General features: G+C 36.0%; 3 protein-coding genes across 8 annotated transcripts; 1 reads left to right on the top strand and 2 right to left on the bottom strand.

Moving 5' to 3' along the window:
* Nucleotides 1–20,427, top strand: LOC110785767 (ADP-ribosylation factor GTPase-activating protein AGD3). Of its 6 annotated transcripts, XR_008923053.1 has the most exons (23): nt 1–532; nt 1,200–1,276; nt 3,276–3,376; nt 3,689–3,759; nt 3,845–3,907; nt 5,703–5,747; nt 7,999–8,064; nt 8,173–8,220; nt 8,325–8,420; nt 8,705–8,782; nt 9,207–9,248; nt 9,519–9,734; nt 9,845–9,976; nt 10,075–10,299; nt 10,427–10,513; nt 10,601–10,936; nt 12,256–12,401; nt 12,484–12,577; nt 12,740–13,230; nt 13,756–13,837; nt 14,699–14,744; nt 17,086–17,121; nt 20,140–20,427. XR_008923053.1 is itself a non-coding variant. In XM_056831045.1 (22 exons), the coding sequence occupies exons 1-21, from the start codon at nt 488–490 to the stop codon at nt 14,726–14,728; spliced, it is 2,571 nt and encodes an 856-aa protein (XP_056687023.1). In that variant the 5' UTR covers nt 1–487; the 3' UTR covers nt 14,729–14,744; nt 20,140–20,427. The 6 variants fall into 6 exon arrangements, 5 of the variants coding, with proteins under 5 accessions (XP_056687023.1, XP_056687026.1, XP_056687021.1 ...); XM_056831045.1 differs by lacking the exon at nt 17,086–17,121; XM_056831048.1 differs by lacking the exons at nt 14,699–14,744; nt 17,086–17,121; nt 20,140–20,427 and adding an exon at nt 14,383–14,692.
* LOC110785768 (cysteine-rich receptor-like protein kinase 8) lies at nt 15,879–18,483 on the bottom strand. Its single transcript, XM_021990282.2, has 7 exons — nt 17,544–18,483; nt 17,341–17,433; nt 17,038–17,103; nt 16,727–16,950; nt 16,498–16,624; nt 16,288–16,347; nt 15,879–16,161 (listed from the first exon to the last, which is right to left on the bottom strand). The coding sequence occupies exons 1-7, from the start codon at nt 18,343–18,345 to the stop codon at nt 15,968–15,970; spliced, it is 1,566 nt and encodes a 521-aa protein (XP_021845974.2). The 5' UTR covers nt 18,346–18,483; the 3' UTR covers nt 15,879–15,967.
* Nucleotides 19,413–21,611, bottom strand: LOC110785769 (glutamate receptor 2.5). Its single transcript, XM_021990283.2, has 4 exons — nt 21,048–21,611; nt 20,668–20,974; nt 20,156–20,559; nt 19,413–20,035 (listed from the first exon to the last, which is right to left on the bottom strand). Exons 1-4 carry the CDS (start codon nt 21,483–21,485, stop codon nt 19,715–19,717), a joined length of 1,470 nt encoding a protein of 489 aa, XP_021845975.2. The 5' UTR covers nt 21,486–21,611; the 3' UTR covers nt 19,413–19,714.
* Between the last annotated feature and the right edge of the window lie 5,725 nt (nt 21,612–27,336).

Raw genomic sequence — 27,336 nt, 5'->3', positions numbered from 1 at the left:
TTCCTTCCTGGCCAGGCTTGGCTTTCTCTTTATAATTTTTCTAAAATTTCTTTTTCCCTCTCTCACAACAATTTACAGCTTCAAATGCCACCAGTCTTCCCCCTTTCTACTTAAAAGCGTAATCATTTCCCAGCACTAGCAAATTGCAATTAACGACTATATTAAACAAAAAAGAAAAACAGCGAGTCTAGAAATTGTAGAAATTGTACTTCGGAATTGTAGTAGCAGTAGATGATATCACTGTCGCACGGCACTCCCCTGCATCTGTTGTTTTTCAGACATACTCTTTCTCTTTCTCTTTCTCTTTCTCTTTCTAGGGTTTTCTAGGGTTTCTTCATTTTTCTACATAATTGCTTTTTCAATTGTTTCATTTTGCGGATACCTTGATTTAGGGGGTTTCAGCTAATGTAAGATCTGCTTCATAATTTACGGGAGAAACTTTCATGATTCAGTGAACCGATTATCATTTCATTATTTCTCTTCAAACATGCATTTCGGAAAGCTTGATGACTCTCCTATGTTCCGCCAGCAGGTTCGTCTCTCTCTCTCTCTTTCTCTCTCAATATAATGCTATAATATTTATGTATTACGTACCCGAGCTTGATTTTCAATTCAATTTGTTCCTCAAAACGTTTTTAATTTTGTCCTGTATTTTCGTTGCAAGTTGTATGGAATGTTGATAGATAGTGAATGGAAACATATTACAGAAAGAGCTAATTTTATTTGATGTGAAGTTGTGAACATATCTTGGGTTGCAATTGTATCCTAACCTATCATATTTGGTTCCATTCACTACTACCGTCTCTGAGGCTTGTGCAGGCCTCATCACATTTTAACACGTTGAGGTTCTTCAGGTCTGTTTTCTCTTGTTGCAATTTGTGAATGGGAGGTGCCGGAGAAGGGCTGCAATTGCCTGGAGAAGGGGAAGGGGTGAATAATTGTTTTAGCAACCAATTAGAATGTGAAATGTTGTCCATTTTACCTGCAAGGCCAACCACTTTGGACTTAAACACTACTCCTTATAGCTTTAATTTTTTCAGAAAAAAATTCTGGACATTGGATTATTATGGGAAGACAAGTATATCTTGTTAAATTATCTTAATTTTTTCCCAACACTTGAACACGTACCCGTGTCCAACACAATTATCCAAGTTCGAGTGACATAGTGACTCCTGTGTTTTCTTCTGTTGGTGATGCAGCTGCAATGCTTGGAGGAGAGTGCTGAATCATTAAGAGAAAGATGCCAAAAGTTCTACAAAGGATCTCGAAAATACACGTATGAATAGTCTTATTATTTCAGTGATTGTAATTGCTCTTTTTGATGAATCATTGGTCTTTTCCCCTCCTGTTTTCTCCCCCTCTACTGTTGGTAATAAGCTTGAATTATATCTCTGAGATAATCTGTTAGGCAAAATTGCCATTTTCAGATTATATTTCTTTGTTAACCATTCCTAATTGGTAAATGGTATCTCATTGTAAATTGAGGAATATCTGTAGGATTCAGTAATCAGTACAACCAAAGTAGTTCATCTTGATCGAATCGATGATGATTTATTAGAGGAAGTACTTAGCCTCTTCCTTGGGAAAAGCATATTGACCACGTACATTGTGATTTTTACGAGTTTATTCCCTTGTTATGGTTTTCATTTATGTATATTGTAAATATAAAGTACCTATGATTTTCTACTTTGTAATCCTAATTTAATCTGAATGTTTTAATTCTCTTGTCCATTGTCACTGCTATGCTAACTATGTACATGTGTACTAAGATTTTCTGTTACGAGTATTCATAATATTGAATCCAGAGAAGAAATATTATACATTACATAATGTTTAGGTTGTCTCATCTCTCCTTTGACTATTTCTATAATCGGGTGTTTAAAACTATATTTTTAAGTATCATTTGATTTCTTTTCACAAAATAATAGAATCGCAGAGATGAAGTAGAACCTTTCAAAATTTCCACTTAATGTCGTGATGGCTGCAATAAGCCATGTAACATCTACAGATCTACCATATCCGCAATAGCCAGATGGGTTAGTAATGCAAGAAGGATGGAAATCTATATTACAGTCCCTTTGCTTGGGGGCTGAAGTATTAAACTTTTCCCCTCAGCATGTTGTTCCTTCTAAGCATTGAGAGTTTAGAAATGTTATAATCAAATCCCCGACATTGCCTTAGATATTTCATACTTCTTATTGAAGGACTGTTAGTTAATTTTTCCTTAGGGAGTTTCGAAAAGTTTACATCAAATACAAGTACTGAGCTTCTCAACAATGCCGAGTGGATTTCAAAATGCTTCATGCTTTTGATATGTCTGAAACAGATGTGTTGTAGAGCATTTCAAAAGCACCCATGAAAATGCTTGGAAAGCATGAAAATGGAGAATCACTTAACTGAAACTGTTTCCTCTTCTCTCTAACTTCCCATCAAACTCATATCTCCTTCGTCCATTGATAGCCAAGGTTGTTGTATCTTGGCAACCTCTCTCACAGAAGCTCTTCTCCCAAGCTGCTGTAATTTACTGACTTTTTGAGATCTGATTTGTATAAACAAACTCTAGAAATTGAGGGATCAAATCTTTAAGAGATAATGAAACCATAGGATTTTTGCCTGACTGACGTGGCTTCATTGCTGTCTAGTAATAGTTGGTCATACTGGGCAGTGAAGAATACAACGGGTCATAGGGGGTGTTGTAGTTTGAAGATGGTAAAACGGTCCCAATAGCAGGGGTTATTGGACTACAAAATTTTGTTCTTATTTTATCAGATTCTCTTGTTTTGTAGTATTGCCGTTTATGAGACCCCAAACTCATAGGTATATTTACTTGAACTTGTTTCCCTTCAAGCATGCAATTCTATTTAGTGCAGGTAAATGACTCCTGTATGTGTCTTAGAGGTTTTTTTTTGTGTGAAAAATATGCATTCCTGTGGTGTTTAAGAGCCAAATCCATCTTCTAGTGTTCATGGTTTTGCATTTATCTTTTAATTGAATTGAATAGATAAAGAAGATGTAAATCAGTCCAATCATTGTTTATCATTTATCCAACATCCTTGAATAATGTGAGTAAAAGTTTATAGGGTAAGGAACTAAGGACTGTGAATTGGTTGTCTAAATTCCTATTAATGCTTAATTGCTCTCCTGTAGACTATTGAATGAAAAATTGGAGTCTCACTTTCTGTTATTTGCTGGGTGTAAGTGGTGTTCTGCTCTTGTTTCTTTGCAATTGCAAAGTTACTTAAGTAAAGCTTATGTTTGTTATCTATATTTTACAGTGAAGGGCTTGGTGAGGCGTATGATGGTGACATTGCTTTTGCTAGTGCTTTAGAAACATTTGGAGGAGGTCACAATGATCCGATCAGTGTTGCTTTCGGTGGTATGTCAAAACTTTATGCTGCAGCTACATTGTTATTTCAAGTACTTTCTACAAATTATAGTTTCCATTCACTTATACATTGGCACATTCTTTTATAGTGTAACTATGTGCACTTTAACTATTTACATCTATGTCGCCCCAATTAGGTGGATTACATTACAATCACTTTTTTATCTCACTTTTTCTCATGAAAAGAACCCATGAGTTAGATTCTTAGTCATGTTTCCTTGTTTATCATGCTGTCTTGTGTCTCTGTGCCAGTGATAATGTGTGTTTCACAAATTGTTAACTGGGAACAACAATTGTATTCAGGTCCTGTAATGACAAAATTTACTATTGCATTAAGAGAGATTGGGACTTATAAGGAAGTACTCCGTTCTCAGGTAAATGTTGCAGCTTTCAAACGTGTCTCTCAACTTTTTGCTGTTTAAGGTCGTTTTGTTAATATGTTTGATCCTGCTTTTTCAGGCTGAGCACATGCTTAATGACCGGCTGTTACAATTTGTCAATATTGATTTGCATGATGTGAAGGTATGATGTCATTCCTTTTTAAATATTAATATATTATTCAGATTATTAGCTGTATATACCGTTGTGCTACTGCTGAGTTGATGCTCGGATGAAAGTATGGTGTCATCAACTAATGTATAAACTTGAAATTCGATAATATGTACATATTTTTTCGTAATATTGTTTTTATATATGTAATGTCTTGTGACTGGTCATGCCTTGGCGCGATGGTCAAGTGTCTACTTGCTATACGCTAGGTCACGGATTTGATCCCTGAAAACAACCTCATTATGTAACTAAGGGTAAGGCAACATACTTTTGGACCTTTTCCAAGACCTGTGCTAAATAGCAGGAGCCTTTGCACTAGGTACAACCGTCAGTGTGATCTTGTGACTGGTACCACATACGTTTATGTTTCCCAAAATAGTCAAAATAAATGGCTGTTATGAATTAAGATTTATGTTTGTGAGACCCTTGGAGTTAAGTGAATAGCTTGGTGGAAAGTCGGAAATTAGAATTCCCTTATGGGTAGCGGGACTGTAGACCACCTGATTTAATTTCCTTGAAAAAGATGCGAGTTTTCTTGGGAGCCTCTTTTAGGAAATCAACAGAGAATCTGAAAGGGAGCGTCCCCAATGGCCATTGGCCAAGCAATAGCTGGCTCAAAATTACCTTTGAGAGGGATTTTCTTGAAGGTTATAGCTCATGCTTGTTATGAACGTTTTTGGGGATTGGTGGAAAATCTCGATGAAGATTGGCGGTAAATATCATCTGGTGACCTAATGGTAGTGTCTACTGTCTACCGATGATGCCCAATCAAGTCTGATATGTCTTATCTGTCTACATAAATGCTACAAGTAATGTCTTGGAACTGCCTTTTAGTACCATAGGAAATTCTTGGACAATATTGTAGGGGAGCTTCGCTAATTCTGGACTACAATGAGCCATACTTCCCATTAGTTATGAGTCACATTTCTGAACCCTTGGTTGAAGTGTAAAATCTTGTTGGAAGGTAACGGGGATCTTATGGTTTAATCAACGGCCAAGTGAACCGTACGCGAGTTGTCTTTAGTGAAGATCATAAGTGATGGCTAGGAAAAATCTTTGAACATATGGGAGATCTTGGATAGAAGAAAGATTCCAAGACTTCTAAGTTCTAACTCACCATAAAAGTTTCCCTTATCTTGGGTTGTTTCAAGGGTTATTCAGGTTCCAAATCGTTTATCGAACCATAGATGATTCCAGAGTCAAGTTTTTTTTGGAGAAGCTTGTTTCAAGTCTACAGATCAAGCCTGTTAAACCTATATTTTGCACTGTCAGAAGTTCTTCTAAACAATTAGGGGGAAATCTCTTTGTAGTCTTGGACACAGTCAACAGCCAGTGACTTCTGTAATTCAGGTTCTCGTTGTGTTTACTGTTTAGAAATGCGGATTTGTACAAGTAGATGCTAGGTTTAGGGAAGCCTGAAGCTTAACGCAGGCTTAATGCTCAAGATTTTGGGGTGCTTTGTCACCGGTTAATTTAATAACTGTGGCAATTCTTGGAGAGTGGTTAAGCTTCTTGTTTTATATTCCTTATGCTATCCGTCACAGATTCTGCGGTTCAGAAATTAACGTGATTTTGATGAGAATTAGTTTTGGAAGTAAATGTATGGTTCAGGAGAAACTCAAAATAATTTTCCCATCTGAGATTATCCACTATGATCATTGTTCTACCACTTGGCTCGCTGAAATAAATTGGGTATTTGTTTAGGGCCTTTAGACAGTACTTAGGTTCCGCCTTCTGTTTCTAATTTTGTTTCTTTTTATTATTGTAGGAAGCGCGCAGACGTTTTGACAAGGCGTGTCTTGTGTATGATCAGGTTGTATTCTGAGCTTCAAATGTTAGCTGCATGGATTTTAATTCTGTACTTGTTCTTATTTTTTTCACATGCTTTTTGTGAGATGACTGAGAGTCTGAAATCACCCAGGTCTCCAGGCCTAATTTTTTTTCTGGAATAGTGATACAATAAGAAAGTAAGTAGATGAAATTTGACAATGGTGTTTTTAGAAAAGCCGAAAATTACATCCTATGCCGCGGTAACTCGTCATTCTGCACTGCAGTAAAATCAACAATTTCTCGAGGTTAATTGTTGATGTACTAACTATTAACATAAAATTAAAGTAAAAATCCATTTTAAATGTTCTTTTATAAGATTGAGCTTTGATCCATTTGGTAACCTGGACATGAGTTTCTTGAAATTCTCCCTCTACCTCTTCTCTGTTGTTGAGGGTTGGCATTGTCTACACTCTACACCCACTCAATTCTCAAGTTACAAACAAATCATTTCTCGTCTAAATTTCTTGAATCAGTTTTCCTCACCGGATACATGATGATAATGATAAATCATGGATGTAGTTTCATTGATTTGAGTCATGCTTTCGTTAACATTGATGATACGATTTTTTCAACTTGAATATTTTAGTTTTAATGATAAAACAAACTTCAAAAGATGATTACCAATGGGCCATTAAATGAAGCTTATTAAAGTAAATCAAACTGGTTCCTATTTTTAAGTTCTAATAAATTGAACTTTTATGTGAGAAGATGATTAACATGGTTTTTTTTATAATTTTTTTATCATTTAAAGTTAAAAGGCTGAGTCTTCATCATTGTTTACTTTTGAATCAATATAATTATGTTTAGTTTTTTTTGTTTCTTTCCTTTTAACCAGACTTGTATTACATTAATCTGACCTGAAACCCGACTTTATCCTTGGTAGAACAATTGAAAAATATGTATAAAACCCAACCGACCCGTTTTGACCCAAAATTTCATCGTATTTATAAGGCAAATTTGCCAAATACAACCTAATAAAGTTCTCTATTTGCCAATTACAACCTTAAATTTCTATTTTTGTCAATTACAACCTTAAACTTATACATCCATTTTAAATTACAACCCAAAATTATTTTCCGGCAAAAACCACCGGAAGATGATGTCATAATGTTTTTTTAAAAAATAGTTACATATTTTCTGTAAAAAAATTAAATCAATAAAAAAGAATTAAAACAAAATAAAATAAAATAATCAAAAAAATAATTTTTTATACAGATATTATGTACTTCATAATTTTTTAAATAACGTTATGACATCATTTTCCGGTGATTTTTGCCGGAAAATGGTTTCGGGTTGTAATTTAAAATAGATATACAAGTTTAAGGTTGTAATTGGCAAAATTAGAAATTTGAGGTTGTAATTGACAAATAGAGAACTTTATTAGGTTGTATTTGGCAAATTTGCCTATTTATAATGTACTACCTTTGGGAAATTTACTATTGATCGATTGTGGTGTTGGTCAGACTTACACCATTTTATGGTTTGGATTTTTCTATAAATAAGTATGTTTATTATGGTTTGTTATTTTGCACCTATATGTCATACTCCCTCTTTCAGGATGGCTTATCCATATCTTTTGGGTACTTGATTTGGGAGAAATTCTATGGTGGGGTTTTGTTGAGAAACATATGAACATTAAATTAATGTAGTCGCTAATTTTAATTTCTCTTTTGATGCGTACAGAGAATGAAATTAGTTTTAGGAGAGAATAAATTACGATTAGAAAGGTAAGAGAAACATCATAATAATAAACCTACCATTACCAATCAGTTTGACAGGTGTACTTTTGACGGATGTAATTGGTTCACAGTTTTCAATTTCTTAGTATAAACTTGGTTCTCATTAGAACTTGATGATGGGGCAAATGTCTTACTTGCTGTTATTTGCCTGAGCAGAATGAGCACTAAATTTCTATTTTTCCCACACATTTGGTAGGTTGTATTTGTTAAGCATGTACAGTTCTTTTAATTGGTAGTTTCTATTTGGCAGTGGTCATGTAGGGGGTGGTATGGTCTTTGCTTCAGACAAGCCATTCTAACTTGGTTAATAATTTGTTAATGCAATAGACATTATGGATATTTATTTCATCTAGTTGCAGTTTGCATTATGAGATGTTACATTTGGGGACTAGACTATTTTCAGCACTTATGGATGGTTGAAGCTGAAAGGGACAGTTGTTATGTAATCAGTTAACCCGGAACAATAATAATTTGACCAAGATATGATTGACACAGGCTCGTGAGAAGTTCTTGTCACTTAGGAAGGGAACAAAAGGTGATGTTGCTACGATCTTAGAGGAGGTATGGTTTTTATCTAAAGTTAGCCGACAATATTTTCTAGTACTATGCATTATGGTCATTTTGTTGTAGTCATCTTACACTGTAGAATTTGATGTTTCCTGAAAGTAGGAGCTGCATCAGGCAAGATCTACGTTTGAGCAAGCTCGCTTTAATCTGGTACAGATCTCCTGTAGTCCATTTTTGTCCATGATTGGTTGATGTTTCTTATTACTTTATGTGTACAAGTTCAGTTTCTATAATCTGGATTTTACTGGACCCAGGTGACTACTCTTTCTAACATTGAAGCAAAAAAGAGATTTGAGTTCCTTGAAGCCGTCAGTGGGACCATGGATGCACATCTGCGTTACTTCAAGCAGGTGTTTAATATAATACCATTTTTTTCAGATTCACGAACACTTGTTTGGTTTTTCTTGGTATATACATGTTGTGACTTGTGAACCTTCTTTGACTACTTCTACATATATGTGGTGGAAACTGGGACGTTTTATGAAGTTGCACTTTAGGTTAGTTGGGAGAAATCTGTCCATTTCTAAGGGAATCAAAGTTTCACTATAATTTGGTTTTTCGAATATAGTAGACTAAATAAAAATGTGTCATATTACTTATTAATGATAAAGTAGCTGTTGGTCTTTGGGTACAGATAAAGGCTGGGGATACGAAGGACTATAGAGAAGAAACTGCTCTGGATAAATGCAATGTTGGCAATCCTTTGGAGCATGTGGGTAGAGAGGAATGGCTGTATATTTAAGGGTGTTGTTATTTCCTGTGTCTGGTATTAAGTCACTTTTCTTACGTCCCTGTGGACGAAATCGTGGCTGGGGATTTTATTAATCATTCTATATGGAGATGTAATGGAAATGGGCAAACTTTTAAATAGTTTTTTTTTTTTTGGCGGTTCCTTGTTAGTTGTGACTTGTGAGGGCACCTTATCCTCGAGCTGTAAAGTTCTGTTTCCTATTCTGCTATTTTAATAAAATAATATTTTATATATAAAAAAGCTTTTAAAAGGTGGGATTGATTTAAAAAGTATTGGAATGAGATTTGAAGAATGCAAAATGGAAAGATATACGGGCAAGGTAGTAAAAGTGTAAATAATAGGCTATGAATTGTTTTTTACTTACTGTCAAATGTGTCTTTTATAGGGCTATGAGCTGTTGCATCAGATGGAGCCGTATATAAACCAGGTTTGTTTAATTTTATATCCCTCTAAGGTTATGTGGAAATATATAGCTATTACCCCTCCCCTTATCTGCATTCTGTTTATTGTCTTTATAATAGTCTCACGACATCAGTGAAACCAAAACATCTTCTGTAGTGGTCATTCTGTTCTCTGAATAATGTCAAAGCTTGCCTAGTATCAAAATATTATAATCGCACTTTGTGTTTAGTTGGTATCTTATGGTTGGTTATGCGTGCTATTCTTATCTTATTTATTGTGTAAGCCTCTGTTATAGGTCCTGACATATGCTCAGCAATCCAGAGAAAGGTCCAATTATGAGCAGGCAGCTCTTAATGAAAGAATGCAAGAGTACAAGAGACAAATTGATCGAGAGACTAGATGGTGTTCTAACGGATCTAATGGATCTCCAAATGGCGATGGTATACAAGCTATTGGTAGAAGTTCACATAAAACAATAGATGCAGTTATGCAATCTGCCGCAAAAGGAAAGGTATAAAGGATATATCTTACATTTTATATGGACTTTGTTCTCTTTAAGGTCTTGACTATCTCTTAACACTTGTTTTTCTTTGCTCCATTGAACATTTTCCACCTTTTCAGGTTCAAACCATAAGGCAGGGTTATCTCTCGAAACGTTCATCTAACTTGAGAGGGGATTGGAAGAGAAGGTTTTTTGTCCTTGATAGCCGAGGAATGCTTTACTACTACAGGAAAGAGTGCAGTAAACCATCTGTAAGTAATCTGGATGGACTATGTTTCAGCAAAAAGGACATAAAATTCTTTTAATGCACCTCCCCTCTACTGACAGTTTTCGTGGAACTTGTAAACAGAGCTCCGGGCCCCGTAGTTCTGGTCAGAGGAATAGTTCTGAACTTGGTTCTGGATTGCTTAGTCGCTGGCTTTCTTCACATTATCATGGTGGGGTGCATGATGAGAAATCTGTTGCCCATCATACTGTAAATCTGCTAACTGCAACAATAAAAGTTGATGCTGATCAGTCAGATCTACGGTTTTGCTTCAGGATTATCTCACCAACCAAAAACTACACATTACAGGTCCATAGTGTTTAGTGAACATCTGTTTAGATGTCTTATGCTCAGATCAAGATCATTTGTTAGGGAAAACTGATGTAGGTGAGTTTTTATAATGCTAATTCCCATCGTTAACTGCTTCCAAATGCAGGCAGAAAGTGCATCGGATCAAATGGATTGGATTGAGAAAATAACAGGGGTCATTGCTTCGTTGTTAAGCTCTCAAACCCCTGAAAGGGTGAGCCTGATTTGAAATGTCTGCACCAACTTGTTTCTTTTTTCAGTGTCTGTCTACCTGCTAATGGTTCATTCATTCATGTTTCAGTGTCTGTCTGCTAATCCAATGGGAGGTCTTCATCGATCTGCCAGTGAGAGTAGCTCCGTCGAAAGTTCTGATTTTGATCACGCTACAAATGAAGAAAACATATCTGAGAGATGCCTCACTGCTATGCATCATGACCGCCCATTGAGAAGTTCACTACAACAGCGATCATTCATGAGGTCTGAAAAGCCAATTGATCTGCTGAGGAAGGTTGGTGGTAATGACAAATGTGCAGATTGTGGAGCCCCAGAACCTGATTGGGCTTCCTTAAATCTGGGATTACTTGTTTGCATCGAATGTTCAGGTGTTCATCGCAATCTTGGTGTTCACATTTCAAAGGTGAAATTTAGTTTAGTACCAAATATATTGATTCATTTTTGTGAGTTATTTAAGCTACCCTTCATTCTCCTTATTTTCTTGATTTTCACTTATCACTTTGAAATAAATTTGCGTGTTTCAGTGATGATACTTAGCTGCATAAGCTGGTTTAGAACACTCCCTTTTATTTCTGTTCTTTCCCCCATCCCTTGTGAGTTTTAGAAAACCACCATGTCCACCAGTTAACTTCTTTTTGCTGGTTAGAGGTAGGACTTTGTATCTAGAGCTTCACAGACTCTGTCAATGGCAGGGCCCAATGGCCCATAGTGGCAAATTGTTGTTTACTGGTCTAGAACCAAACTTCTATGTGTTTTCAAGTTCACCATCATTTCTGCAGGAAGGTTAAGTTTTGGAGTGTAATCTATGGTCTCTAATTGATAGTTGTAGTTCTTGTTTACTGTGGGCATGTATGATTACAGAATTGTATTAACAACATGAATTAGTTGTTAGGCCCTCTTCAGCTCACCATTATTTTGAACTGATTAGTCATTAAACTGATATACTGATTAAAACTTATTTCTACTGCTACCTTCGTTTCTGAAAGTTGTTTACACTTTAGAGCTTGTGTCCAAAGTATAATATACATCAAAACATTATCATGTGAGATGTTGATATCCTCGCCTCAATATGTATATTCAAAACATCAACTTTTAATAATTTTATCTCATACGTAATTGGCATATTAAAGGTCAAATAGTGCATTGGAGTCCGTGCAAATAGTGTGTAAAGAACTTTTAGGAAAGGAGGTAGTAAATAAGTAACAATTGAACTGATTTTTTCTTATTGAAACCGATTTTAAATGATTGACTAGTGTTTTTTGTTATAGGATGGTACTGATTTCAGCTAATATCTGGTTGAAAAATTCTTGTATGCTTTTAAGTCATTTGGTCCAGACTCCAACACGAGCATGATTACGTTGGGCTGGGTTTCGTTTCTTATTGTGTTTGGAAATGAAAACTGATCCTTGTGATTGTTCTTGGGTTGACTTATGCACAGTACAATGATACAGTTGCTACAAATGAACTAATCCGATACTTGATGAAGGCATTGACACTATTGCAAGTTTTGGTGGCAGCCAAATGAATAACCTTATTTCTGTTCCCGTATTCTTGCTCTGAAAAGAGGGTGGAGGTGTTAGGTAGATGGTAGTTGTTTGCTTATTTTTTCTATAGAAGGGATTGCAGTTATTCTAAAATAGTGATTGCTCATGACCATTCAACCAACTTTGTCATATTTTTGCTTCCTTCACCTGCTTCTACGGATCCTTTTTTTTTTTATAGGTTAGATCACTTACACTCGACGTTAAAGTGTGGGAGCCCTCGGTCATATCATTATTTCAGTCTCTGGGAAATTCATTTTCTAATTCATTGTGGGAAGAACTTTTGCGGTCAAAAGGTGCTTTTCATGTTGATCTTTCGGCTTCAAGGTAAGATCTCCCTGCTTTCTGCTAAACTATGTGTCATATAGTCATCATATACTCATTGACTTTAACTGCTTTGGTTCCGAAGCTCGCTGAAGGCTGATAAGTCGCAGCAGCTTTTCATCAGCAAACCTAGTGCTGCTGATTCAATCGCAATAAAGGAAAAGTTCATTCATGCAAAGGTCTCTATATCTTCCCTTATTTTCATTTCTTAAAATTTTGTTACTATACTGGATATGGAGACAGTATCATGTGATTATGCATAAAAAGGAGCACATGTACTATATATTTCTGTTACGCGAATTCAAGTAAAGAAGTAACTATCTTTGTTACTGATCAAACAGTATGCAGATAAGCTGTTTGTTCGGAAGCCAAAGGACACGCAACATCTTCGGTTATTAGCACAACAAATTTGGGAAGGTGTGCGTAACAATGACAAGAAAGCAGTATATCGGTATATTGTGAACTTTGAAGCAGATGTTAACGCTGTGTATGAGTTAACATCCACAAGCTCTTCTTTAACCCTTGCAAAAGTAATGCGGTTACCAGAGCAGACAAATCATGGACCAAACTCTAGTCAATGGACTGGGGAATTGTCATGCAAATCCTCTGAGAGCTCATCTAGTGTATCTGCCGAAAATGAATTGCTGAGCATGGAGGATCTAGACGGATGTTCCTTGCTTCACCTTGCTTGTGAATATGCTGACATAGGCATGTTGGAGCTCCTTCTGCAGTACGGCGCAAATGTAAATGCATCAGACTCTAGAGGTCAGACACCACTTCATCGATGTGTTCTGAAAAGGAAGGCTGTAGCTGCAAGATTGCTTCTGACAAGGTGATCTTTGAAAAGCAAATCTGCATTAGTTGTTAACTTGTTATCCTGTCTTGTATCCAGTGACAAAAATAAAGTTGTCGTGGTTTCCAGCTTAAGCAAGTTATTTTCCCCTACCTTATGGGGGTTCAATGAAATTCATTTTTGAAACCAGTGTCTAGAATATCTTCCCGGCCGTGAACATTTATAAATTCAGATTCACCTTGTAGGCTTCCTGAACTTTCTTTACTATCTTTCCAGCTAGCAAAATCTCATAATTGCCAAGATAAACAACATGGGTGTAGTTTCTAGGTTTCACGTAGGCATGTTACTGCACTTTTTCTTCATGCAGCTCGGATGCTGAAAAAGGTTCATTTGCATTTCCTAAATATCTCTTTCTGACTTTCTGTTGTAATTTTTGAGGACATCTGGTAAATGTTGCCTTTTGTTTAATTCATGCAGTCTATCAGAGATAATTTTTCTTCATGATATTAACATTCCTAGTTCCTACTGATGCATGCTTAATTGTTGAATACTTTTGTATATCAGGGGTGCAGATCCGCAGGCTGTGGATGGAGAAAGTAGAACCCCTCTTGATATTGCCAGGGAAACTAAATTCGATGATCCTGAGGTACTTTCCTTGTTGTCTTACTCCAGAGGATAAAAGTCAAATGAAGCGTTTTGGTTTTTTTTTTTTTAGAGGGGGGGGGGGGGGGGGGGGGGGGTGTACTATATTTTGGAGCTGGTGTTTCTGTATTTAAGAGTAGGCTGTGTAGAGTTGTATTTTCTTTTCCTTTTGTATATTTTCATGTTGTTCCTGATTGGAGAATGTCGGAAGCAGTTTGAATGCGGAACAAATGCCGGGGATCTTTAAATATGTTGTGCTAGTCCTAGATCATTTGAAGCACTTGGATTTAGGTGGTTGTGTGTGTGTACATTTGTTGTCCTCCTTTATTTCTTGTATTGAGGATACCAATTCTTTTCTAGAGTTATAGCTTAACTGGCTGTTGTGCTTCTGTGTATCTAGTAAAAAGAACAAAAAAAATTAAAAATAAATAAATTGAAACCAGTAATGAAAATTGAGCATTTTGCAGTACTAATGTATTGATTCGTTGCCAATAATTTCCGGCATGTGCCAACAACTTTGATTTGCTAATGACCATTTGTACTATGCAGGGTGAGTAGTCTTCAGCCTTTTGGTGGCTGACTGGCTGCACTCACATTGTTAATTGTTACTCCTTATGTTATAATTCAATGTTCTGTTCTGGGAGTTGCGATATTTACCAGAACAATGCCAAGATATTGTTAGAGAAAAATACTTCAGCTTAGAACAATGCCAAGATATTGTTAGAGAAAAATACTTCAGCTTTGATATCTTGAGAAGCGTTGTGCTATTAGTATCTCAAAATTCATTTGCCATTTCCTGATACCTAATTGTTAGGCAGAATTACGGGAAGAATCAAGAATTGATGTTAACTTGATGAAATTGCAGTTTTTTCATGTTGAATTCAAGGCAGATTAGAGGCTATTGTTGTCAGGTAATACTTCATCCATTATTTTATTTAAGTGTTGCAACCATTTGACTTGCATTATAAATACTTCACTTTAACCACTTTTGGTGATGTAATTAATGGAAAACACAATCTTGTGGGATTTTAGATTTATCTCAATTTATTGTTACTGAATACCAAATAAAGAAAGAAAGAAAAAGAATCATAAATGATTAACGATATTAATGATCAAAATTATGCTTAAAAGTAAAAGTCAAATTGTTGTCACAAAAATAATAGAGGGGATACATCTAAGTACAGTAGTATGGAGTATAACTTAGTGTTTGTTTGGTTGGCATGAAACTAATTCCATCTTGGTCAAAACTTTGGATAGTATAGCCTGCCTACTTGATTAGTTGTCAACTTGTCACATTTAGCCCAACCCTTTACACACATCTGACATCTGTGACTTAATAACAAAAAAAAATTGTTGGTCAATGCATTTTCGTTGATTACTAAAACAAATATTTATCAAACTGATTCCTCAAAATTAAGCTTACCTGAAATCCTTTTCAAAATTTAAGATGGCGTAAAACAATAGGTTGTTTCATTTTTTTTGTTTTTGTTTTATTTCACTTGGAGTAGAAACTATTCAAAACAAAATAAGAATCAAGAATACAAAAGATACAGGCTTGATTAATTTTGAATTATGGAATAGGATAAGAAAATAAGAAAAGTATGAGCCGGCTAGCGTGGTGTGGGAGACATTGTACTAGTCGAAATAGCCGCGCTCATCAATTCCAGGGAGTCTTTAGCTGAACTAGAACTCTCAGTGTTCATCATAATCAAACACTCTTTGAGTCCTGTGACAATTTGAGTCATTGTTGGCCTATCTGCAATTTCTAACTGAATACATCTCACAGCGAGCTCTACTGTTTTCCAAACAGTTAGATAGTTGTCATCTACACCTTGTCTTAAGCTTTGGTCTAGTATGCTGGCTATATCCCCTCTTTCAAGTACACTCCTAACCCATTGACCCAAGTTCATCACTCTGTTTACTATTGCTGTTTTACCTGTGATTAGTTCCAACAGAACAACCCCAAAGCTGTAAACATCGCCTTTTTCATTCACGTTTCCTGTTAAATTATACCTGTAATCATTGTGGATCAGCCTACTTAATTACAAGTGTGATGTATTATTACTATTATTGTGGTTGAAGAGTGTTAGAACAATTTAGGGTAGTACTATAAGAAATGACTGCAACGATTCACTTACTGAGGATCAAGATATCCTAGTGTTCCGACAACCCTTGTTTGTAAATTTGAAACATACTCGGCTGGAAAGATTTTGGAAAACCCGAAATCTGCTACCTTTGCTCGAAAATCTTTGTTTAGCAGTATATTAGCGGGTTTCACATCTCTATGGACTATAGGCGGGCTGCAACCATTATGCAAGTAATCCAGTCCTACAATATGGAGTTATGCACCAAATTTTAAGAAATTGAGCTATCAAGTATTCCCTCAAAAAGAAAAGAAAAGAACATTTATTATTAATGACCACTACTAAATACTAATAGTATCACATCTCTGACCTTGAGCCGTGTCGATTGCGATCTCAACTCTCTTTTTCCAGCTTATAGCATCTGAATGTTCTGCTCACCATAACCCCCCAAAACTGAATTGGATTAATGTTATGTTGAAAGGAAAAGAACATTTGGTATCCTACCTTCCAGTCAAGTGCAACAGCTAGAAGGAAAAAAAAAAATAGAAAGAAAAAAGTGCAACAGTATGCAAGTTGTCACCTGACAGAAGAGCTTTCAAGTCTCCCATGGCCATGAACTCGTAAATAAGTGCCAAGTTGGTTTCTTCTTCACAATATCCAACTAGAGAAACCAAGTTCTTATGAGAAATTCGACCAAGCACTTCAATCTGTGCCAAAAACATTTCTCGTGGCTTTAGCTCATCTTATAGATAATCATAAGATATACTCCAGTATAGTATAGTACTCTGTATGATATTAAAATTACAAACCTCGGTGCTAAACTGCTTAGGGGCTTCATTCTTTGAGAACACCTTGACTGCAACTTCCTTGCTGCCGTCTATCAAGCATCCATGATAGACGACTGCGAAGCCACCTTCTCCTATTTTTTTCTCAAATCCACCTGTCATGTCCTCCACCTCTGAATAGGTAAACTGTGCCAATCCATGCTGCCTCCCTCTTTCATTTGCTTCTAGATCTTCTTCTATTGATGGATCTGTAATCATTTGTTTTCTGTTACGACTTGGAGCTTTAATTACATTGGTGCTTAAGTTTAGATGAGTTAAATATAATGAAACTTAACCATATTCATTATACTTGCGGATGAGAAGATGGTCTTGCACTTTTTCAGGTGGTGGACGTGGATCCCCTAAACAGAGAGAAAAAGGTAACAAGTAGATATTAGTAGTATATAATACTTCGTATATAGATAGATTACGCTTTGAAGATAATATATGGGTAGTCATTCTTAGGCGTATTGATGTTAATTAGTGTGTGAGAACTGAGAAGCCAAAGGTTGGGGACTTGGTCTTGGGAGAAGTATTAGCAAAATGAAAGAAAAATACAGGCAATTAAGAAAATGATGGATTTGAACTTTGAAGTATACCTTTTGAAGGCCGACACTTCCAAAACCAAAAGCCACCGAGGAGTGATAAAATAAAAACCACAGATAGGACAGCAATAAGGACCTTATAGCGCACTGCATGTCTCAGAATATTAAGAGAAACGACATTAATTGCTATTTGCTATTTGCTATTTGCTATTTGCTATTGATAGAGATATATGTATATAATGGTTGTTTGCACTTACCTGGTAGTGGTAGGGTTGATGAAGAGGGTGGAGGGGTTGAAGGAGGTAAACCATACAACTCAAACCCAACAAAACAAGTTGGAAGAAATTCCATAGTAGTGGTCCAAAGATCCATTTGCCTTAGAGCCGCCGTAAGACATCTCTGACAAGATGCACCAGTAATAACAGGAGCACACTGAGCAATCCCTCTTAAAGACTGAAATGGTGAGAGAGTAACTCGTTCTGTGGAAAAACCTCTAGGTCTAAGGCTAGCGTTATTAGCAACCCGATCTATGAGATTTCTCATGCTACTGTCAAACGTTGTCCTATACTGATTGAGATAGTCACCCAGAACAAGAGTGTTGTTAAATCTTGGAAAACTAAGTCTAAGATCCTGATCATCAAGGGAGAAGATGGTGTGATTGGCATAACGTAAGGTGCATTCATCGTACCAAACTATCCCTTGTTTCATCAATTTACAAACATCTTGTATTCTGGTTGTAGCACTTTCCACACAATCATGACAGGCTTCTAGACCAACATCAGCCCTGCAGTAGTACAGAGCATAGACTTGGTCAATACCTTCTCCCATGTTGAAGTTTGAGAAGGACATACGCGAGGCATTGGCACCCAGGTGGGTGATAAGAGTGGAATTCAGATTATCTTCAAACGTGCTTCCCGTACTGTAAGAGTAGCCATTCACAGGACAGTTGTGGCCTACAAAGTATGGCTCAGCACCTGGTAAATCATCTAACACTAGCAGTAGCAAGCTCAGGATCACCATCATCTTCTCTAGGAAAATTCCCAGATAATAACACTCCATCCTTCACAGATAACTATCACATTAAACTTCACTTTTAATGTCTACTCTCACAAAGAGCAAGCTCTCAATACCCAACTTCAAAGTTGACTTACTAATAAACTTGCTGTTGAACCACTTATTACTTTATAAGTCAAGCTTATTTCAAAGAATTGGACATTATCGTGATCCCCTATACTTATGTTTAACAGGTTTACCGTTCAATTAGATTAGACGGTTGACATAACACAATTATGGGTATTGGCTAACTTGAGAAGATAAAGACTTTTTTTCTTTATTTGGTCCATTAACCAATCCTATGTTACTCCTAATCATGTAATTTACATGACAGAATTAATATTTTAGTCAGAAAGGAAGGAATCTTTTTATAATTAATACGTGCTAATCCCTATCATTTGATTTAGTCAGAAGAGAACAACTCAGGATTACTGGTGTTGCATTCAACAAGAATTAACATCAATTATATTTTAGACAATGGTGTTCTCAATACAGCTATATATGAAGCTATTACTTTAAACACAATTATGTAAACGCTGATTTGTACTAGTTAAGGCATATTTTCTTGTATTCATTTTTGTTTAATTTCTGACTAGTTTAGCTGCTTGATGACGGGGTTTGGGGTTGGTGGAACTCCTAGGAGATATTGGACAGTGGGGAACTTTTTTTTTGAAGGAAACATTAGGCGGACAGCAGGAACAAGGTTGTCCAAACATCTTCTTATACATAGTATATATTAGATAAACTAATTGTTGATTTTGTGAATTAGCTTGAAGGTAATTAAGTTTATAAATAAATAAAATTGTTAGAAAGTACCTGATTGTTGAGCGAATTTGTGAACTAGATATAGCTAATGTTAGTTTAGGGGGATAAAGGAGGGGGGGGGGGGGGGGGGGGGGGGTCAAGGTAATGTGTGATCAAGATGGGGGAAGAGGAAGAAAGGACTAGGAAGTAGGAAGTCCATCATAGACTTGAAAGATTATCTGTATTAGTCATTTATCCTTAGCTGAAGTTTGAAAAGGTTCATAACTCATACTTGTATGGGATAGCAGAAGCTTAAGAAATGACATATATTGTTGCACAACTCGAACAGTTTTCAGTTTTACATTTGTTGTAATATATTGATACTTCCTTTGAGTACTGATACAATTGTTAAATGAGTACTGGACACCATACGTACACATCATAGTATTATTGTAACATACAACCGTACCTCTTTAGGCTATCACAATAGAATCACTCTCCCATCACACAAAATGCACACACTTATGCATGAACACAAAACACAAATCTAAGGACACTCTACATATAGTCTATATATATAGAAATCTTTTTAGTAAGGATTCCAACACAATCGATGTGCTCATATTCAGATCTAGTTCTTCCTTTCTTGGTAATTTGGCAGTAGGTAACATGGAAAGGCAACTCTCCTTCTAGTAGTGTCACATGTGGTTCCTAAGTAGACCATATACAATATGATCACCAAAATTACAACACCTATTGCCCCAGCAAACAAAATCCACAGAGTATCGAAGTCCAATAGATTTGTATCAAGGTTACTATTATCTGGTTCATTTTCACATGCGTCTAGACCACCGATTGTTCTCTGTTGAATTGTTGACAATTGACCGTTGTCCAACAATTTCAATATCCCACTTGAAATTTCCTGTACCAAGCTAGATCCTTTCTGGAAAGCCTATATCATTACAACATGTTCAAATTATTAGCATAAAGAATTTATATTTGATTTTTGATTTTTGATTTTTGATTTTTGATTTTTGATTTTATATTGAGAAATAGTTATTAGTGTACATACAAAGCCAAATCCCTCTGCATGGAGATCGAAGGAAGGGACAAGATTATAGCCCTTATTGCAGTTCTTAGAGAGGAAAACTTTGAGATATGGGGTTTCATCAATAACAGCAGCAACGGTTCCCTTAGACAACATGTCAACCATATCCTGTTCTGTATCATAAGTATGTATTTGACTTTCTGAAAACCCTCTTTGAATGAGCAAACGAGGGACAAAGGATCCTTTTTGATTCCCCACATTTTCTTTTCTTCTAATGAGTTCATCTATTGTTCTGATTGGGCCTCTTTTCCGTTGCGCTGTCAGTAATGAAGTCAAGCTTGCAGCATAACAGGATGTCAAGAACAACAATACTAGAAAGCACATTACAATCACAAGCCTTGTATGTGTTATTGCTCTCAGTGTTTCCCCTGCAATAAATTAAAATTAATTGGAAAGAGTATCAGAACTCAGAAGGTAAATAATAGTCCAGTATGAAAAAGAAAGAGATGATAATATGATATGAGAGTACTACTTACTCCGCCAGAAATCATCGTTATTTGCACGTTGTCCTGGTAGGTTACCTAATGGTGTCTGTGATTGTCTAGTTTTATCATTTCTAAATTCCACAAACCAAAAGATGAGGGCACTAATAAAACAAAAGGCAAGAGCAGCAGAAACCAAACCCTTGATCAGAGGCATCAATTTGATCCCGGTGTTTTTGTTGGACTTGGGGTTTGTAGAAACCATCATTGTTATTCCAGTGTCTGAATAAGGAAGTGTAAAATCAACCCACTGTGACCTATCATATCTGATTGTCGTATCTCCCACTGCCCCATCATATTCCTGCTTATTGCAAACGACATCACATTACATGACATTAACTTGTTGAATTTTGGTTTAAAGTTAACGTACGAACCTGATTAGAGACTGCTTTAAGCATGTCATCAAAGCTTCCGTTAAAGGTTCCATCGGCCTTAGCAAAAGGATAAAGTTTATATTCAAAGCGGTCGCTTAAAGCTGTATTCACGACAGCCTGAAAGACTTCAACTGAAAAACCACCAATGCGCTGTTCCTGAGTGATAGGATCATTGGTGATGCTCACTAACTCTGTATAGGTACTCACTGGAACTGCAATCCTTAGTGTCCTGCCTCGGGTGGTGGTTGTTGTTGTTGTTGTTGTTGTTGTTGTTGCTGTTTGGTTTGCTGGTGGCGGTGCCTCAGACTCAGTTGTAGTCGTTTGATTTGCCGGTGGCGGTGTATTCTGACCCTTTGACACGGAAGCATTCCAATTAACTAGGATTAGTATCAGTATCAGTATCAGGGATGATATATTATTAATGGAGGAAGCTCTCATCTTTGCAGAATTTATTTTTGAATTCAACTTTTTTGATTACTACTTCTCACTACTCAGTTTGCATATATAGACGTATAAATTGGATTTGTCATTTTTTAATTTCTTTCCAGCAAAGACGACTTCTTCTTCTGAAACATAACATTGTTGCCTATGATAATAACATGGGACTGTACATTGTGAAAAATGAAGCTTCAAGAATATAATAATTTGATTATTCTCCCACGACTTTGCATCACCTGTTTTCCTTTTCATTGACTTTCAAGTGATCCTAACTGTATAACTAGAATACTCAGTTATCCAACCCGTTAATCAATTATCATTATAATACGCACTTTTCTAAGTTGATCACCTATTAATAATCAAGTTGGTTTCATCTCTTCATCTTAATTATTCTTTTTCAATTCCCTTAATCGCGTACACGTTATCATCATTCCATCCCTTCATAATTAAGCAGATAATACCAAGTCTTGCCCTCCAATAAACAGTATAGAATTTTAAATTAGTGAATGACATAATAATAAAGTAATAAACTCATCATCCGATAACAACTTCTGTTCTTCGCAGTGAATAATTTGTTACTAGAAAGAATACAAGATATTATTTGAAGTTACATTGTGAGAGTGAGACATCTCTACTAGCTACAAGTATTAGCTAACAACATAGGAATAAATAGCCACCACTTTCTTTTTCTTATAAAAATGTAACCCCCTCCATTTTTTTCACCCATTTCTCACCTCTCACCCTGATATATGCATTATTTATAGTGTTTTTATCCCCGTCCCTTAATACTATTTTGCGTTAAATGAGTTCTTAGAAGCCATTCGCACGGTGCCCATCGGGCGCTGGGCTCGTCAGGTTCTTCAAGGGGGAACAACTGCCCGTGGGGCATGAATTATGATTTTGGCACGCGCCCGATCGGGCGTCTGCACTGCTGCACACAAGGAACAATTTAATTTCGCCCGACGGCCGGACGCCTGCCCGTCGGGCAGGTTTCGAGCTGGATGTCCGATCGGGCGACGACAACCCCTGGTCGGGTTTTTAGATTTATGTCTCCAGTTTTCTTTTAATTTGGGGCAAGACAATAAATATAAGCCCTTAGTTATTTGTAAATCTTATTTCCTAGTATTAGAACTTTTACTTAGTTTTTATTCTCTCAAACTTTGTTAAACACTTATTTCAATTTTAATTCAAGTTTCAATATTTTGATTATTTCCTCGTTCTTCAATTAGGTATTAATTCATTTCGAATCTTTATTATTCAATTTTAATTCATTCTTTATTTTATTGCTTGCTTTAATCATGGTTTCATTAATCATGTTTATTTTGTTTAATTCAAATATGTGTGAGTAGTTTATTTTATAGGGTTTAGCGGATCCATGAATGCATGATTGGGATCGCATTTGGACACTTGATTATTGATTCATTGATTGTGATTTCTATAGCTTATTTTAATTGTCGTCAATTATGTCCGGCCGGACTATTTTGATTGAATTTGATTAATCTTGGATTATGCGCCGAGAGGAATAAATCTGATATTTTTTATCTCTGGCTATTAGATTGGGATTATTTCTGGTACATTGCGAGAGCTTGCTAGTTATATTCTCCTAAGGCATTCGTAAGATTCGAGAGATGCATGTTTTCCTAGTTATGGTTATCGATTGATTGTTATTGTCCGTTGTCCAATACTAGTCTGCATGTGTGGTGAATCGTTGCCCTAAATTCTTTTATTATTGATATTTTTCCTAGTTCATTATTGTCGTAGTTATAGTCTCATAAACCAACCTTTTTATACCAATAGTCTAGATCTGTCGTTTAATAGTCAAAGAACATTTTTTCCCTGTGGATACGATCCCTACATCCGTTGCTATGTTTTTAGTTGGTGAACGTTAGGTTTATCTTTGATAGGAGTGCGATTTAGCCTGTCACCCCCTCCTCTTCCCCTTCAACAGGTTGTTCCCTCTCTCCTCCGGCAGCCATAAATTCCGGCTAATTTGTTTTACAATCCCGTTGGCAAACCCCTTCACTCCTTTGGCTACTACCATTTCTCGCTGGAAAACGTAAGGAAAGAGAGACATAGATGGGCGTTGTCGGAGAAGAAGTCGCATTGTCAGAGGAAAGCTATAATACCCATATTTTTATTATTTTATAAATATAGTATAAATATATTTATAACTTAATTAAGCATGTTAAAAACATTTATATGATTATTAAATCCTATAAATTATAGAAGAGATTTTAAATGCATTTAATGGTTACAATTTTTTTTAAAATGTATTTTAGAAAAGAAAATGTTTAAATATTTCCTTCCGTGGAAATAATTTTATAAATGGACTGATGGAGAGTCCATAAAGGGAAAAAGATGGCAATTATCATTAAGGGGGCGTTGGTTCGCAAACTGGTATGGGACTAAAATCATGAATAATATCAAGGTGGTATGAGTTTGAAAAATGATTCTTAATACCATGTGTTTGGTTCAATTAGGAGATGGGTTATTTTTCCTTTTGTTTGATACCTGAAGTAAAGGTATGAGTTATACCCACCTCCCTCTAAGTTTCTAAACCCCATACCCCGATGGTTTGAGGTATGAGTTTAAACCTCTTAAAACTTCCAACCAAACACATGGTATGTACAGTGGCGGAGCCAGATTTTTTTTTTTTGGGTGTCGGCAGTGACGTTCCTAAGATTTTTAGAGTATTGTGTCGGGTGATCCTCCACAACACACAATATATTAATAAAAAAACTGTATCGTCCTTAAATTAATCAATATTCATATTATAATCGTACAAAATTATTACAATTATTCTCTACGGTTTTCTTATGTGTGGTGAAAACTGAAAAGAATAACTTAATTAATTAAAGAGTATTTAAATTCAAAACTCTAAGAGACCAGTTATTTCTAAAGACTGCTCTCTTAAGATAATCCACTGCAGTTATTCAAACTTCTAAGAGAACGATTGTTTCTAAAGACGGTTCTCTTACTGATCTCTTACGTATGGGGCGGGTGTTTTTAAGTATAACCTAAGAGATCGGTTATCTATAAAACCTGGTCTCTTAGATCTCAGCTATAAGTTTTTTTTCCCAGTTTTATTTGGGGGGTCGGTGGACCCCATGCACCTATCTAGCTCCGCTCCGCCACTGGGTATGTGCGTGGTTAAGAGTAGAATAAAACACAATGTTACTAAAATACTCTTATGACCTGTTTGGAAACAATGATTTCATTTCAAATGATGGAATTGGGCTAAATAATCTGTTTGGGAAACTAAAGTATTTGGATTTGGATTTGTATTTGTGCCAAATCCAAGGCTTTACAAAATAAGGCCATTGTAAAGAATTTGAAATACAAACTAAATGGCTGTCATTTGAAATTCTTTTTTTACTCTTCTTCTCCTTCCTATTGACCTAATTATTCCAACAGAAGAAAAAAAAATTCGTTCATTTTTTCTTTTCCCTTTCTCTCTCCTCAGCCACCATTGATGACTATCTTCCATCATCTCTCCCCAAGAGGTTTAATTAAGGTGGATCAAATAAAGGTCTATGAATCCCTTTAATGGCCTTTTTTACGGGTGATGATGAATGAGATGGGATTTTCCTGATAAATTTGTTGGTTGAGTTATCAGTTATGCAATGTGTTTCTACTGCTTCATATTCTATTCTTGTAAATGGGTACCCCCACTCCCCTATTCTTGCGAAGTAGGGATTGAGACAAGGTGATCCTATGTCTTCTTTCTCCTTTGCTTTGGGAATGGAGTATTTATCAAGGTGCCTGCAAAACTCATCCTAATTTCAACTTCCACCCAAGATGTGAGAAGCTAGGGATCACCCATTTGATGTTTGGAGATGATCTCCTCATTTTTACTAGAGCAGATAATAGATGGCTTATGATGCTTTTACCAAATTTTCTGAAGCTTCTAGTTTGGTTGCTAATCTCGATAAAAATAGTGCACAGATGGCTGGAGCCATTGATGAGGAAAAAACATGCATTAGAAGCAGTCTGAAAATGGCAAAGGGATCCTTCCCTTTCAAGTATCTAGGTGCCCCTCTAACAACTAGGAAGTTATCTTATTCTGATTGCAAGCCTTTTGTTGATAAAACTGTTGATAGGGTGAGAAGTTGGTTTGCTAAACACTTGTCTTACGCAGGTAGGATACAACTTGTAAAGTCAGTTTGTTTGGCATCCAACTATATTGGTGTCAAATTTTTGTGATGCCGAAAAAGGTAAAAGGAGATTCAAAAGGTCTGTAGGGTTTTCTTATGGACCGGTAAGGATGCAGCTTCTAGGAGAGCTCCCGTTTCTTGGGCAATTATGCATCCCTAGAAGTTGTGGTGGGTGGAATTTGAACGACTTTACCTCTGGAACAAAGCAGTTATAGTCAGGCATTATTGGCTTTGTCTATGAAGCAAGATAGCTTGTGGGTAAGGTGGGTGCATGCTTACTATGTGAAGAAATAGCAGACGGGGCGTCTCAGTTTGTCAGTAATAGCAGGTTCATTATAGCAATGGGCCGAGACTGTGCAACACTTATTCTTATGATTTTTCACATCAAGTCTGAGAAAATATTTTACAGAAGATGGGTGCCAGTAGGCGAATTCTGGGTTTTGATGGGGAAGTTGAATAGGCAGCCAAGAGATGTAGAGGCAAAAAAGTTACAGCTTATGGCTTCAGAGAAACCAACATGTTCCTCTGATAAACTAGCTAGATACCATTAGCTGTGTAACTCAAAGGATTTTGTTTAACATTGCATGTAGGTGTACGAAGATATGCATGAAAATGTTGCTAGTTAGTTGTTTACCGGTGGGGGCCTTTTCTCAACCTTCCTAGAAGGTGGGGAAAGTTCCTTTTTCTTCCAGATATGGCTTTGCTGTTTTGTAGTCTTGTTGTACTATTTTACTTTGGTAAGAAATAAATCTGGGTTTAAGTTAATATACAAAACCAATTTAAAAGCAGAATAATGTACCTTTATAACCTTAAACTCTACCTTACATGCATCACCTCCAACTATATCAAAATCATTCTCTCTCTAAAAACAAAACTCTCTGCCTTCTCTCTTCAAAAAACCACAAACCCTAGCCTCCTTGGGTTGTTAATTGCTTCTTTATGTCATTGTCGGTCATTTTAGCTTTGGAAATAATTTCATAATTATTACAAAAAAAACCTTTTACCCTTCATTATCCAACATCAACATTACAAAAGTATTTTATAATGTCATTTCCAAACTAATCTGATAACATTGGCATGGAGGACCAACTAGTCTTTCCTTGATCAGGCGTAATTACGTGATGAAAATTTTTACTGGATAAATTTACCCTCTGGTAAAGTTTCTGAGTGCTGAGCATCTTGATATAAGTAGAAACATATGGTTCTATATGGTTCTAGAAATAAATTTCATGTTGTGCTTCTTAATACAATACATTTTTCAACAATTTAGGTTATTAATACTTGGTTAAGATTGTAAAAAAAAGTCTTGCACGCACTAGGTATACATCAAATCTATTATATATATCCTCTGAATAAGATTTTGTGTAATCCCAAATTATTGCAAATTAAACAAGTTTTGGTGGTTTCACAATTAATTATTGGATCTTTCTACCAAAACTTTTGTTTTATGAATGGTTAATCTGAAAAATGAATAATAAATTTTAAGAATAGAATGAAAAAAGGAGATTATAAGCTCGTTGTGCAAATACAGTGGAAATTACGCGTGTCTTTTTAAAGGTTATTTCTTACAAAATTAGTATTTAATACAGAGTAGGTAGTTTTAACATATTTTCCATAAGAAAGGTAACATTAAAATTGATCATGAATAAGACAGTTTTTTTCTCGTAGTAGTAATGTACCGTGACATACTTCGAATC

Source organism: Spinacia oleracea, chromosome 1, assembly GCF_020520425.1.
Source record: "Spinacia oleracea cultivar Varoflay chromosome 1, BTI_SOV_V1, whole genome shotgun sequence".
Lineage (NCBI taxonomy): Eukaryota > Viridiplantae > Streptophyta > Magnoliopsida > Caryophyllales > Amaranthaceae > Spinacia > Spinacia oleracea.
The sequence above is the reverse complement of the archived record's forward strand: the minus strand, read 5'-3'. Positions and strand labels throughout refer to the sequence as shown.

Coding starts and splice junctions, on each gene's coding strand:
- LOC110785768 (XM_021990282.2), bottom strand. CDS start 18,345: ATGGAGTGTTATTATCTGGGAATTTTCCTAGAGAAGATGATGGTGATC. Junction 16,951..17,037: donor CCGCAAGTATAATGAATATG/GTTAAGTTTCAT, acceptor AAATGATTACAG/ATCCATCAATAGAAGAAGAT. Junction 16,625..16,726: donor CTAAGCAGTTTAGCACCGAG/GTTTGTAATTTT, acceptor TTTTTGGCACAG/ATTGAAGTGCTTGGTCGAAT.
- LOC110785767 (XM_056831043.1), top strand. CDS start 488: ATGCATTTCGGAAAGCTTGATGACTCTCCTATGTTCCGCCAGCAG. Junction 8,421..8,704: donor ATCTGCGTTACTTCAAGCAG/GTGTTTAATATA, acceptor CTTTGGGTACAG/ATAAAGGCTGGGGATACGAA. Junction 9,249..9,518: donor TGGAGCCGTATATAAACCAG/GTTTGTTTAATT, acceptor CCTCTGTTATAG/GTCCTGACATATGCTCAGCA.
- LOC110785769 (XM_021990283.2), bottom strand. CDS start 21,485: ATGAGAGCTTCCTCCATTAATAATATATCATCCCTGATACTGATACTG. Junction 20,975..21,047: donor TTAAAGCAGTCTCTAATCAG/GTTCGTACGTTA, acceptor TGCAATAAGCAG/GAATATGATGGGGCAGTGGG. Junction 20,036..20,155: donor ATGCAGAGGGATTTGGCTTT/GTATGTACACTA, acceptor GTAATGATATAG/GCTTTCCAGAAAGGATCTAG.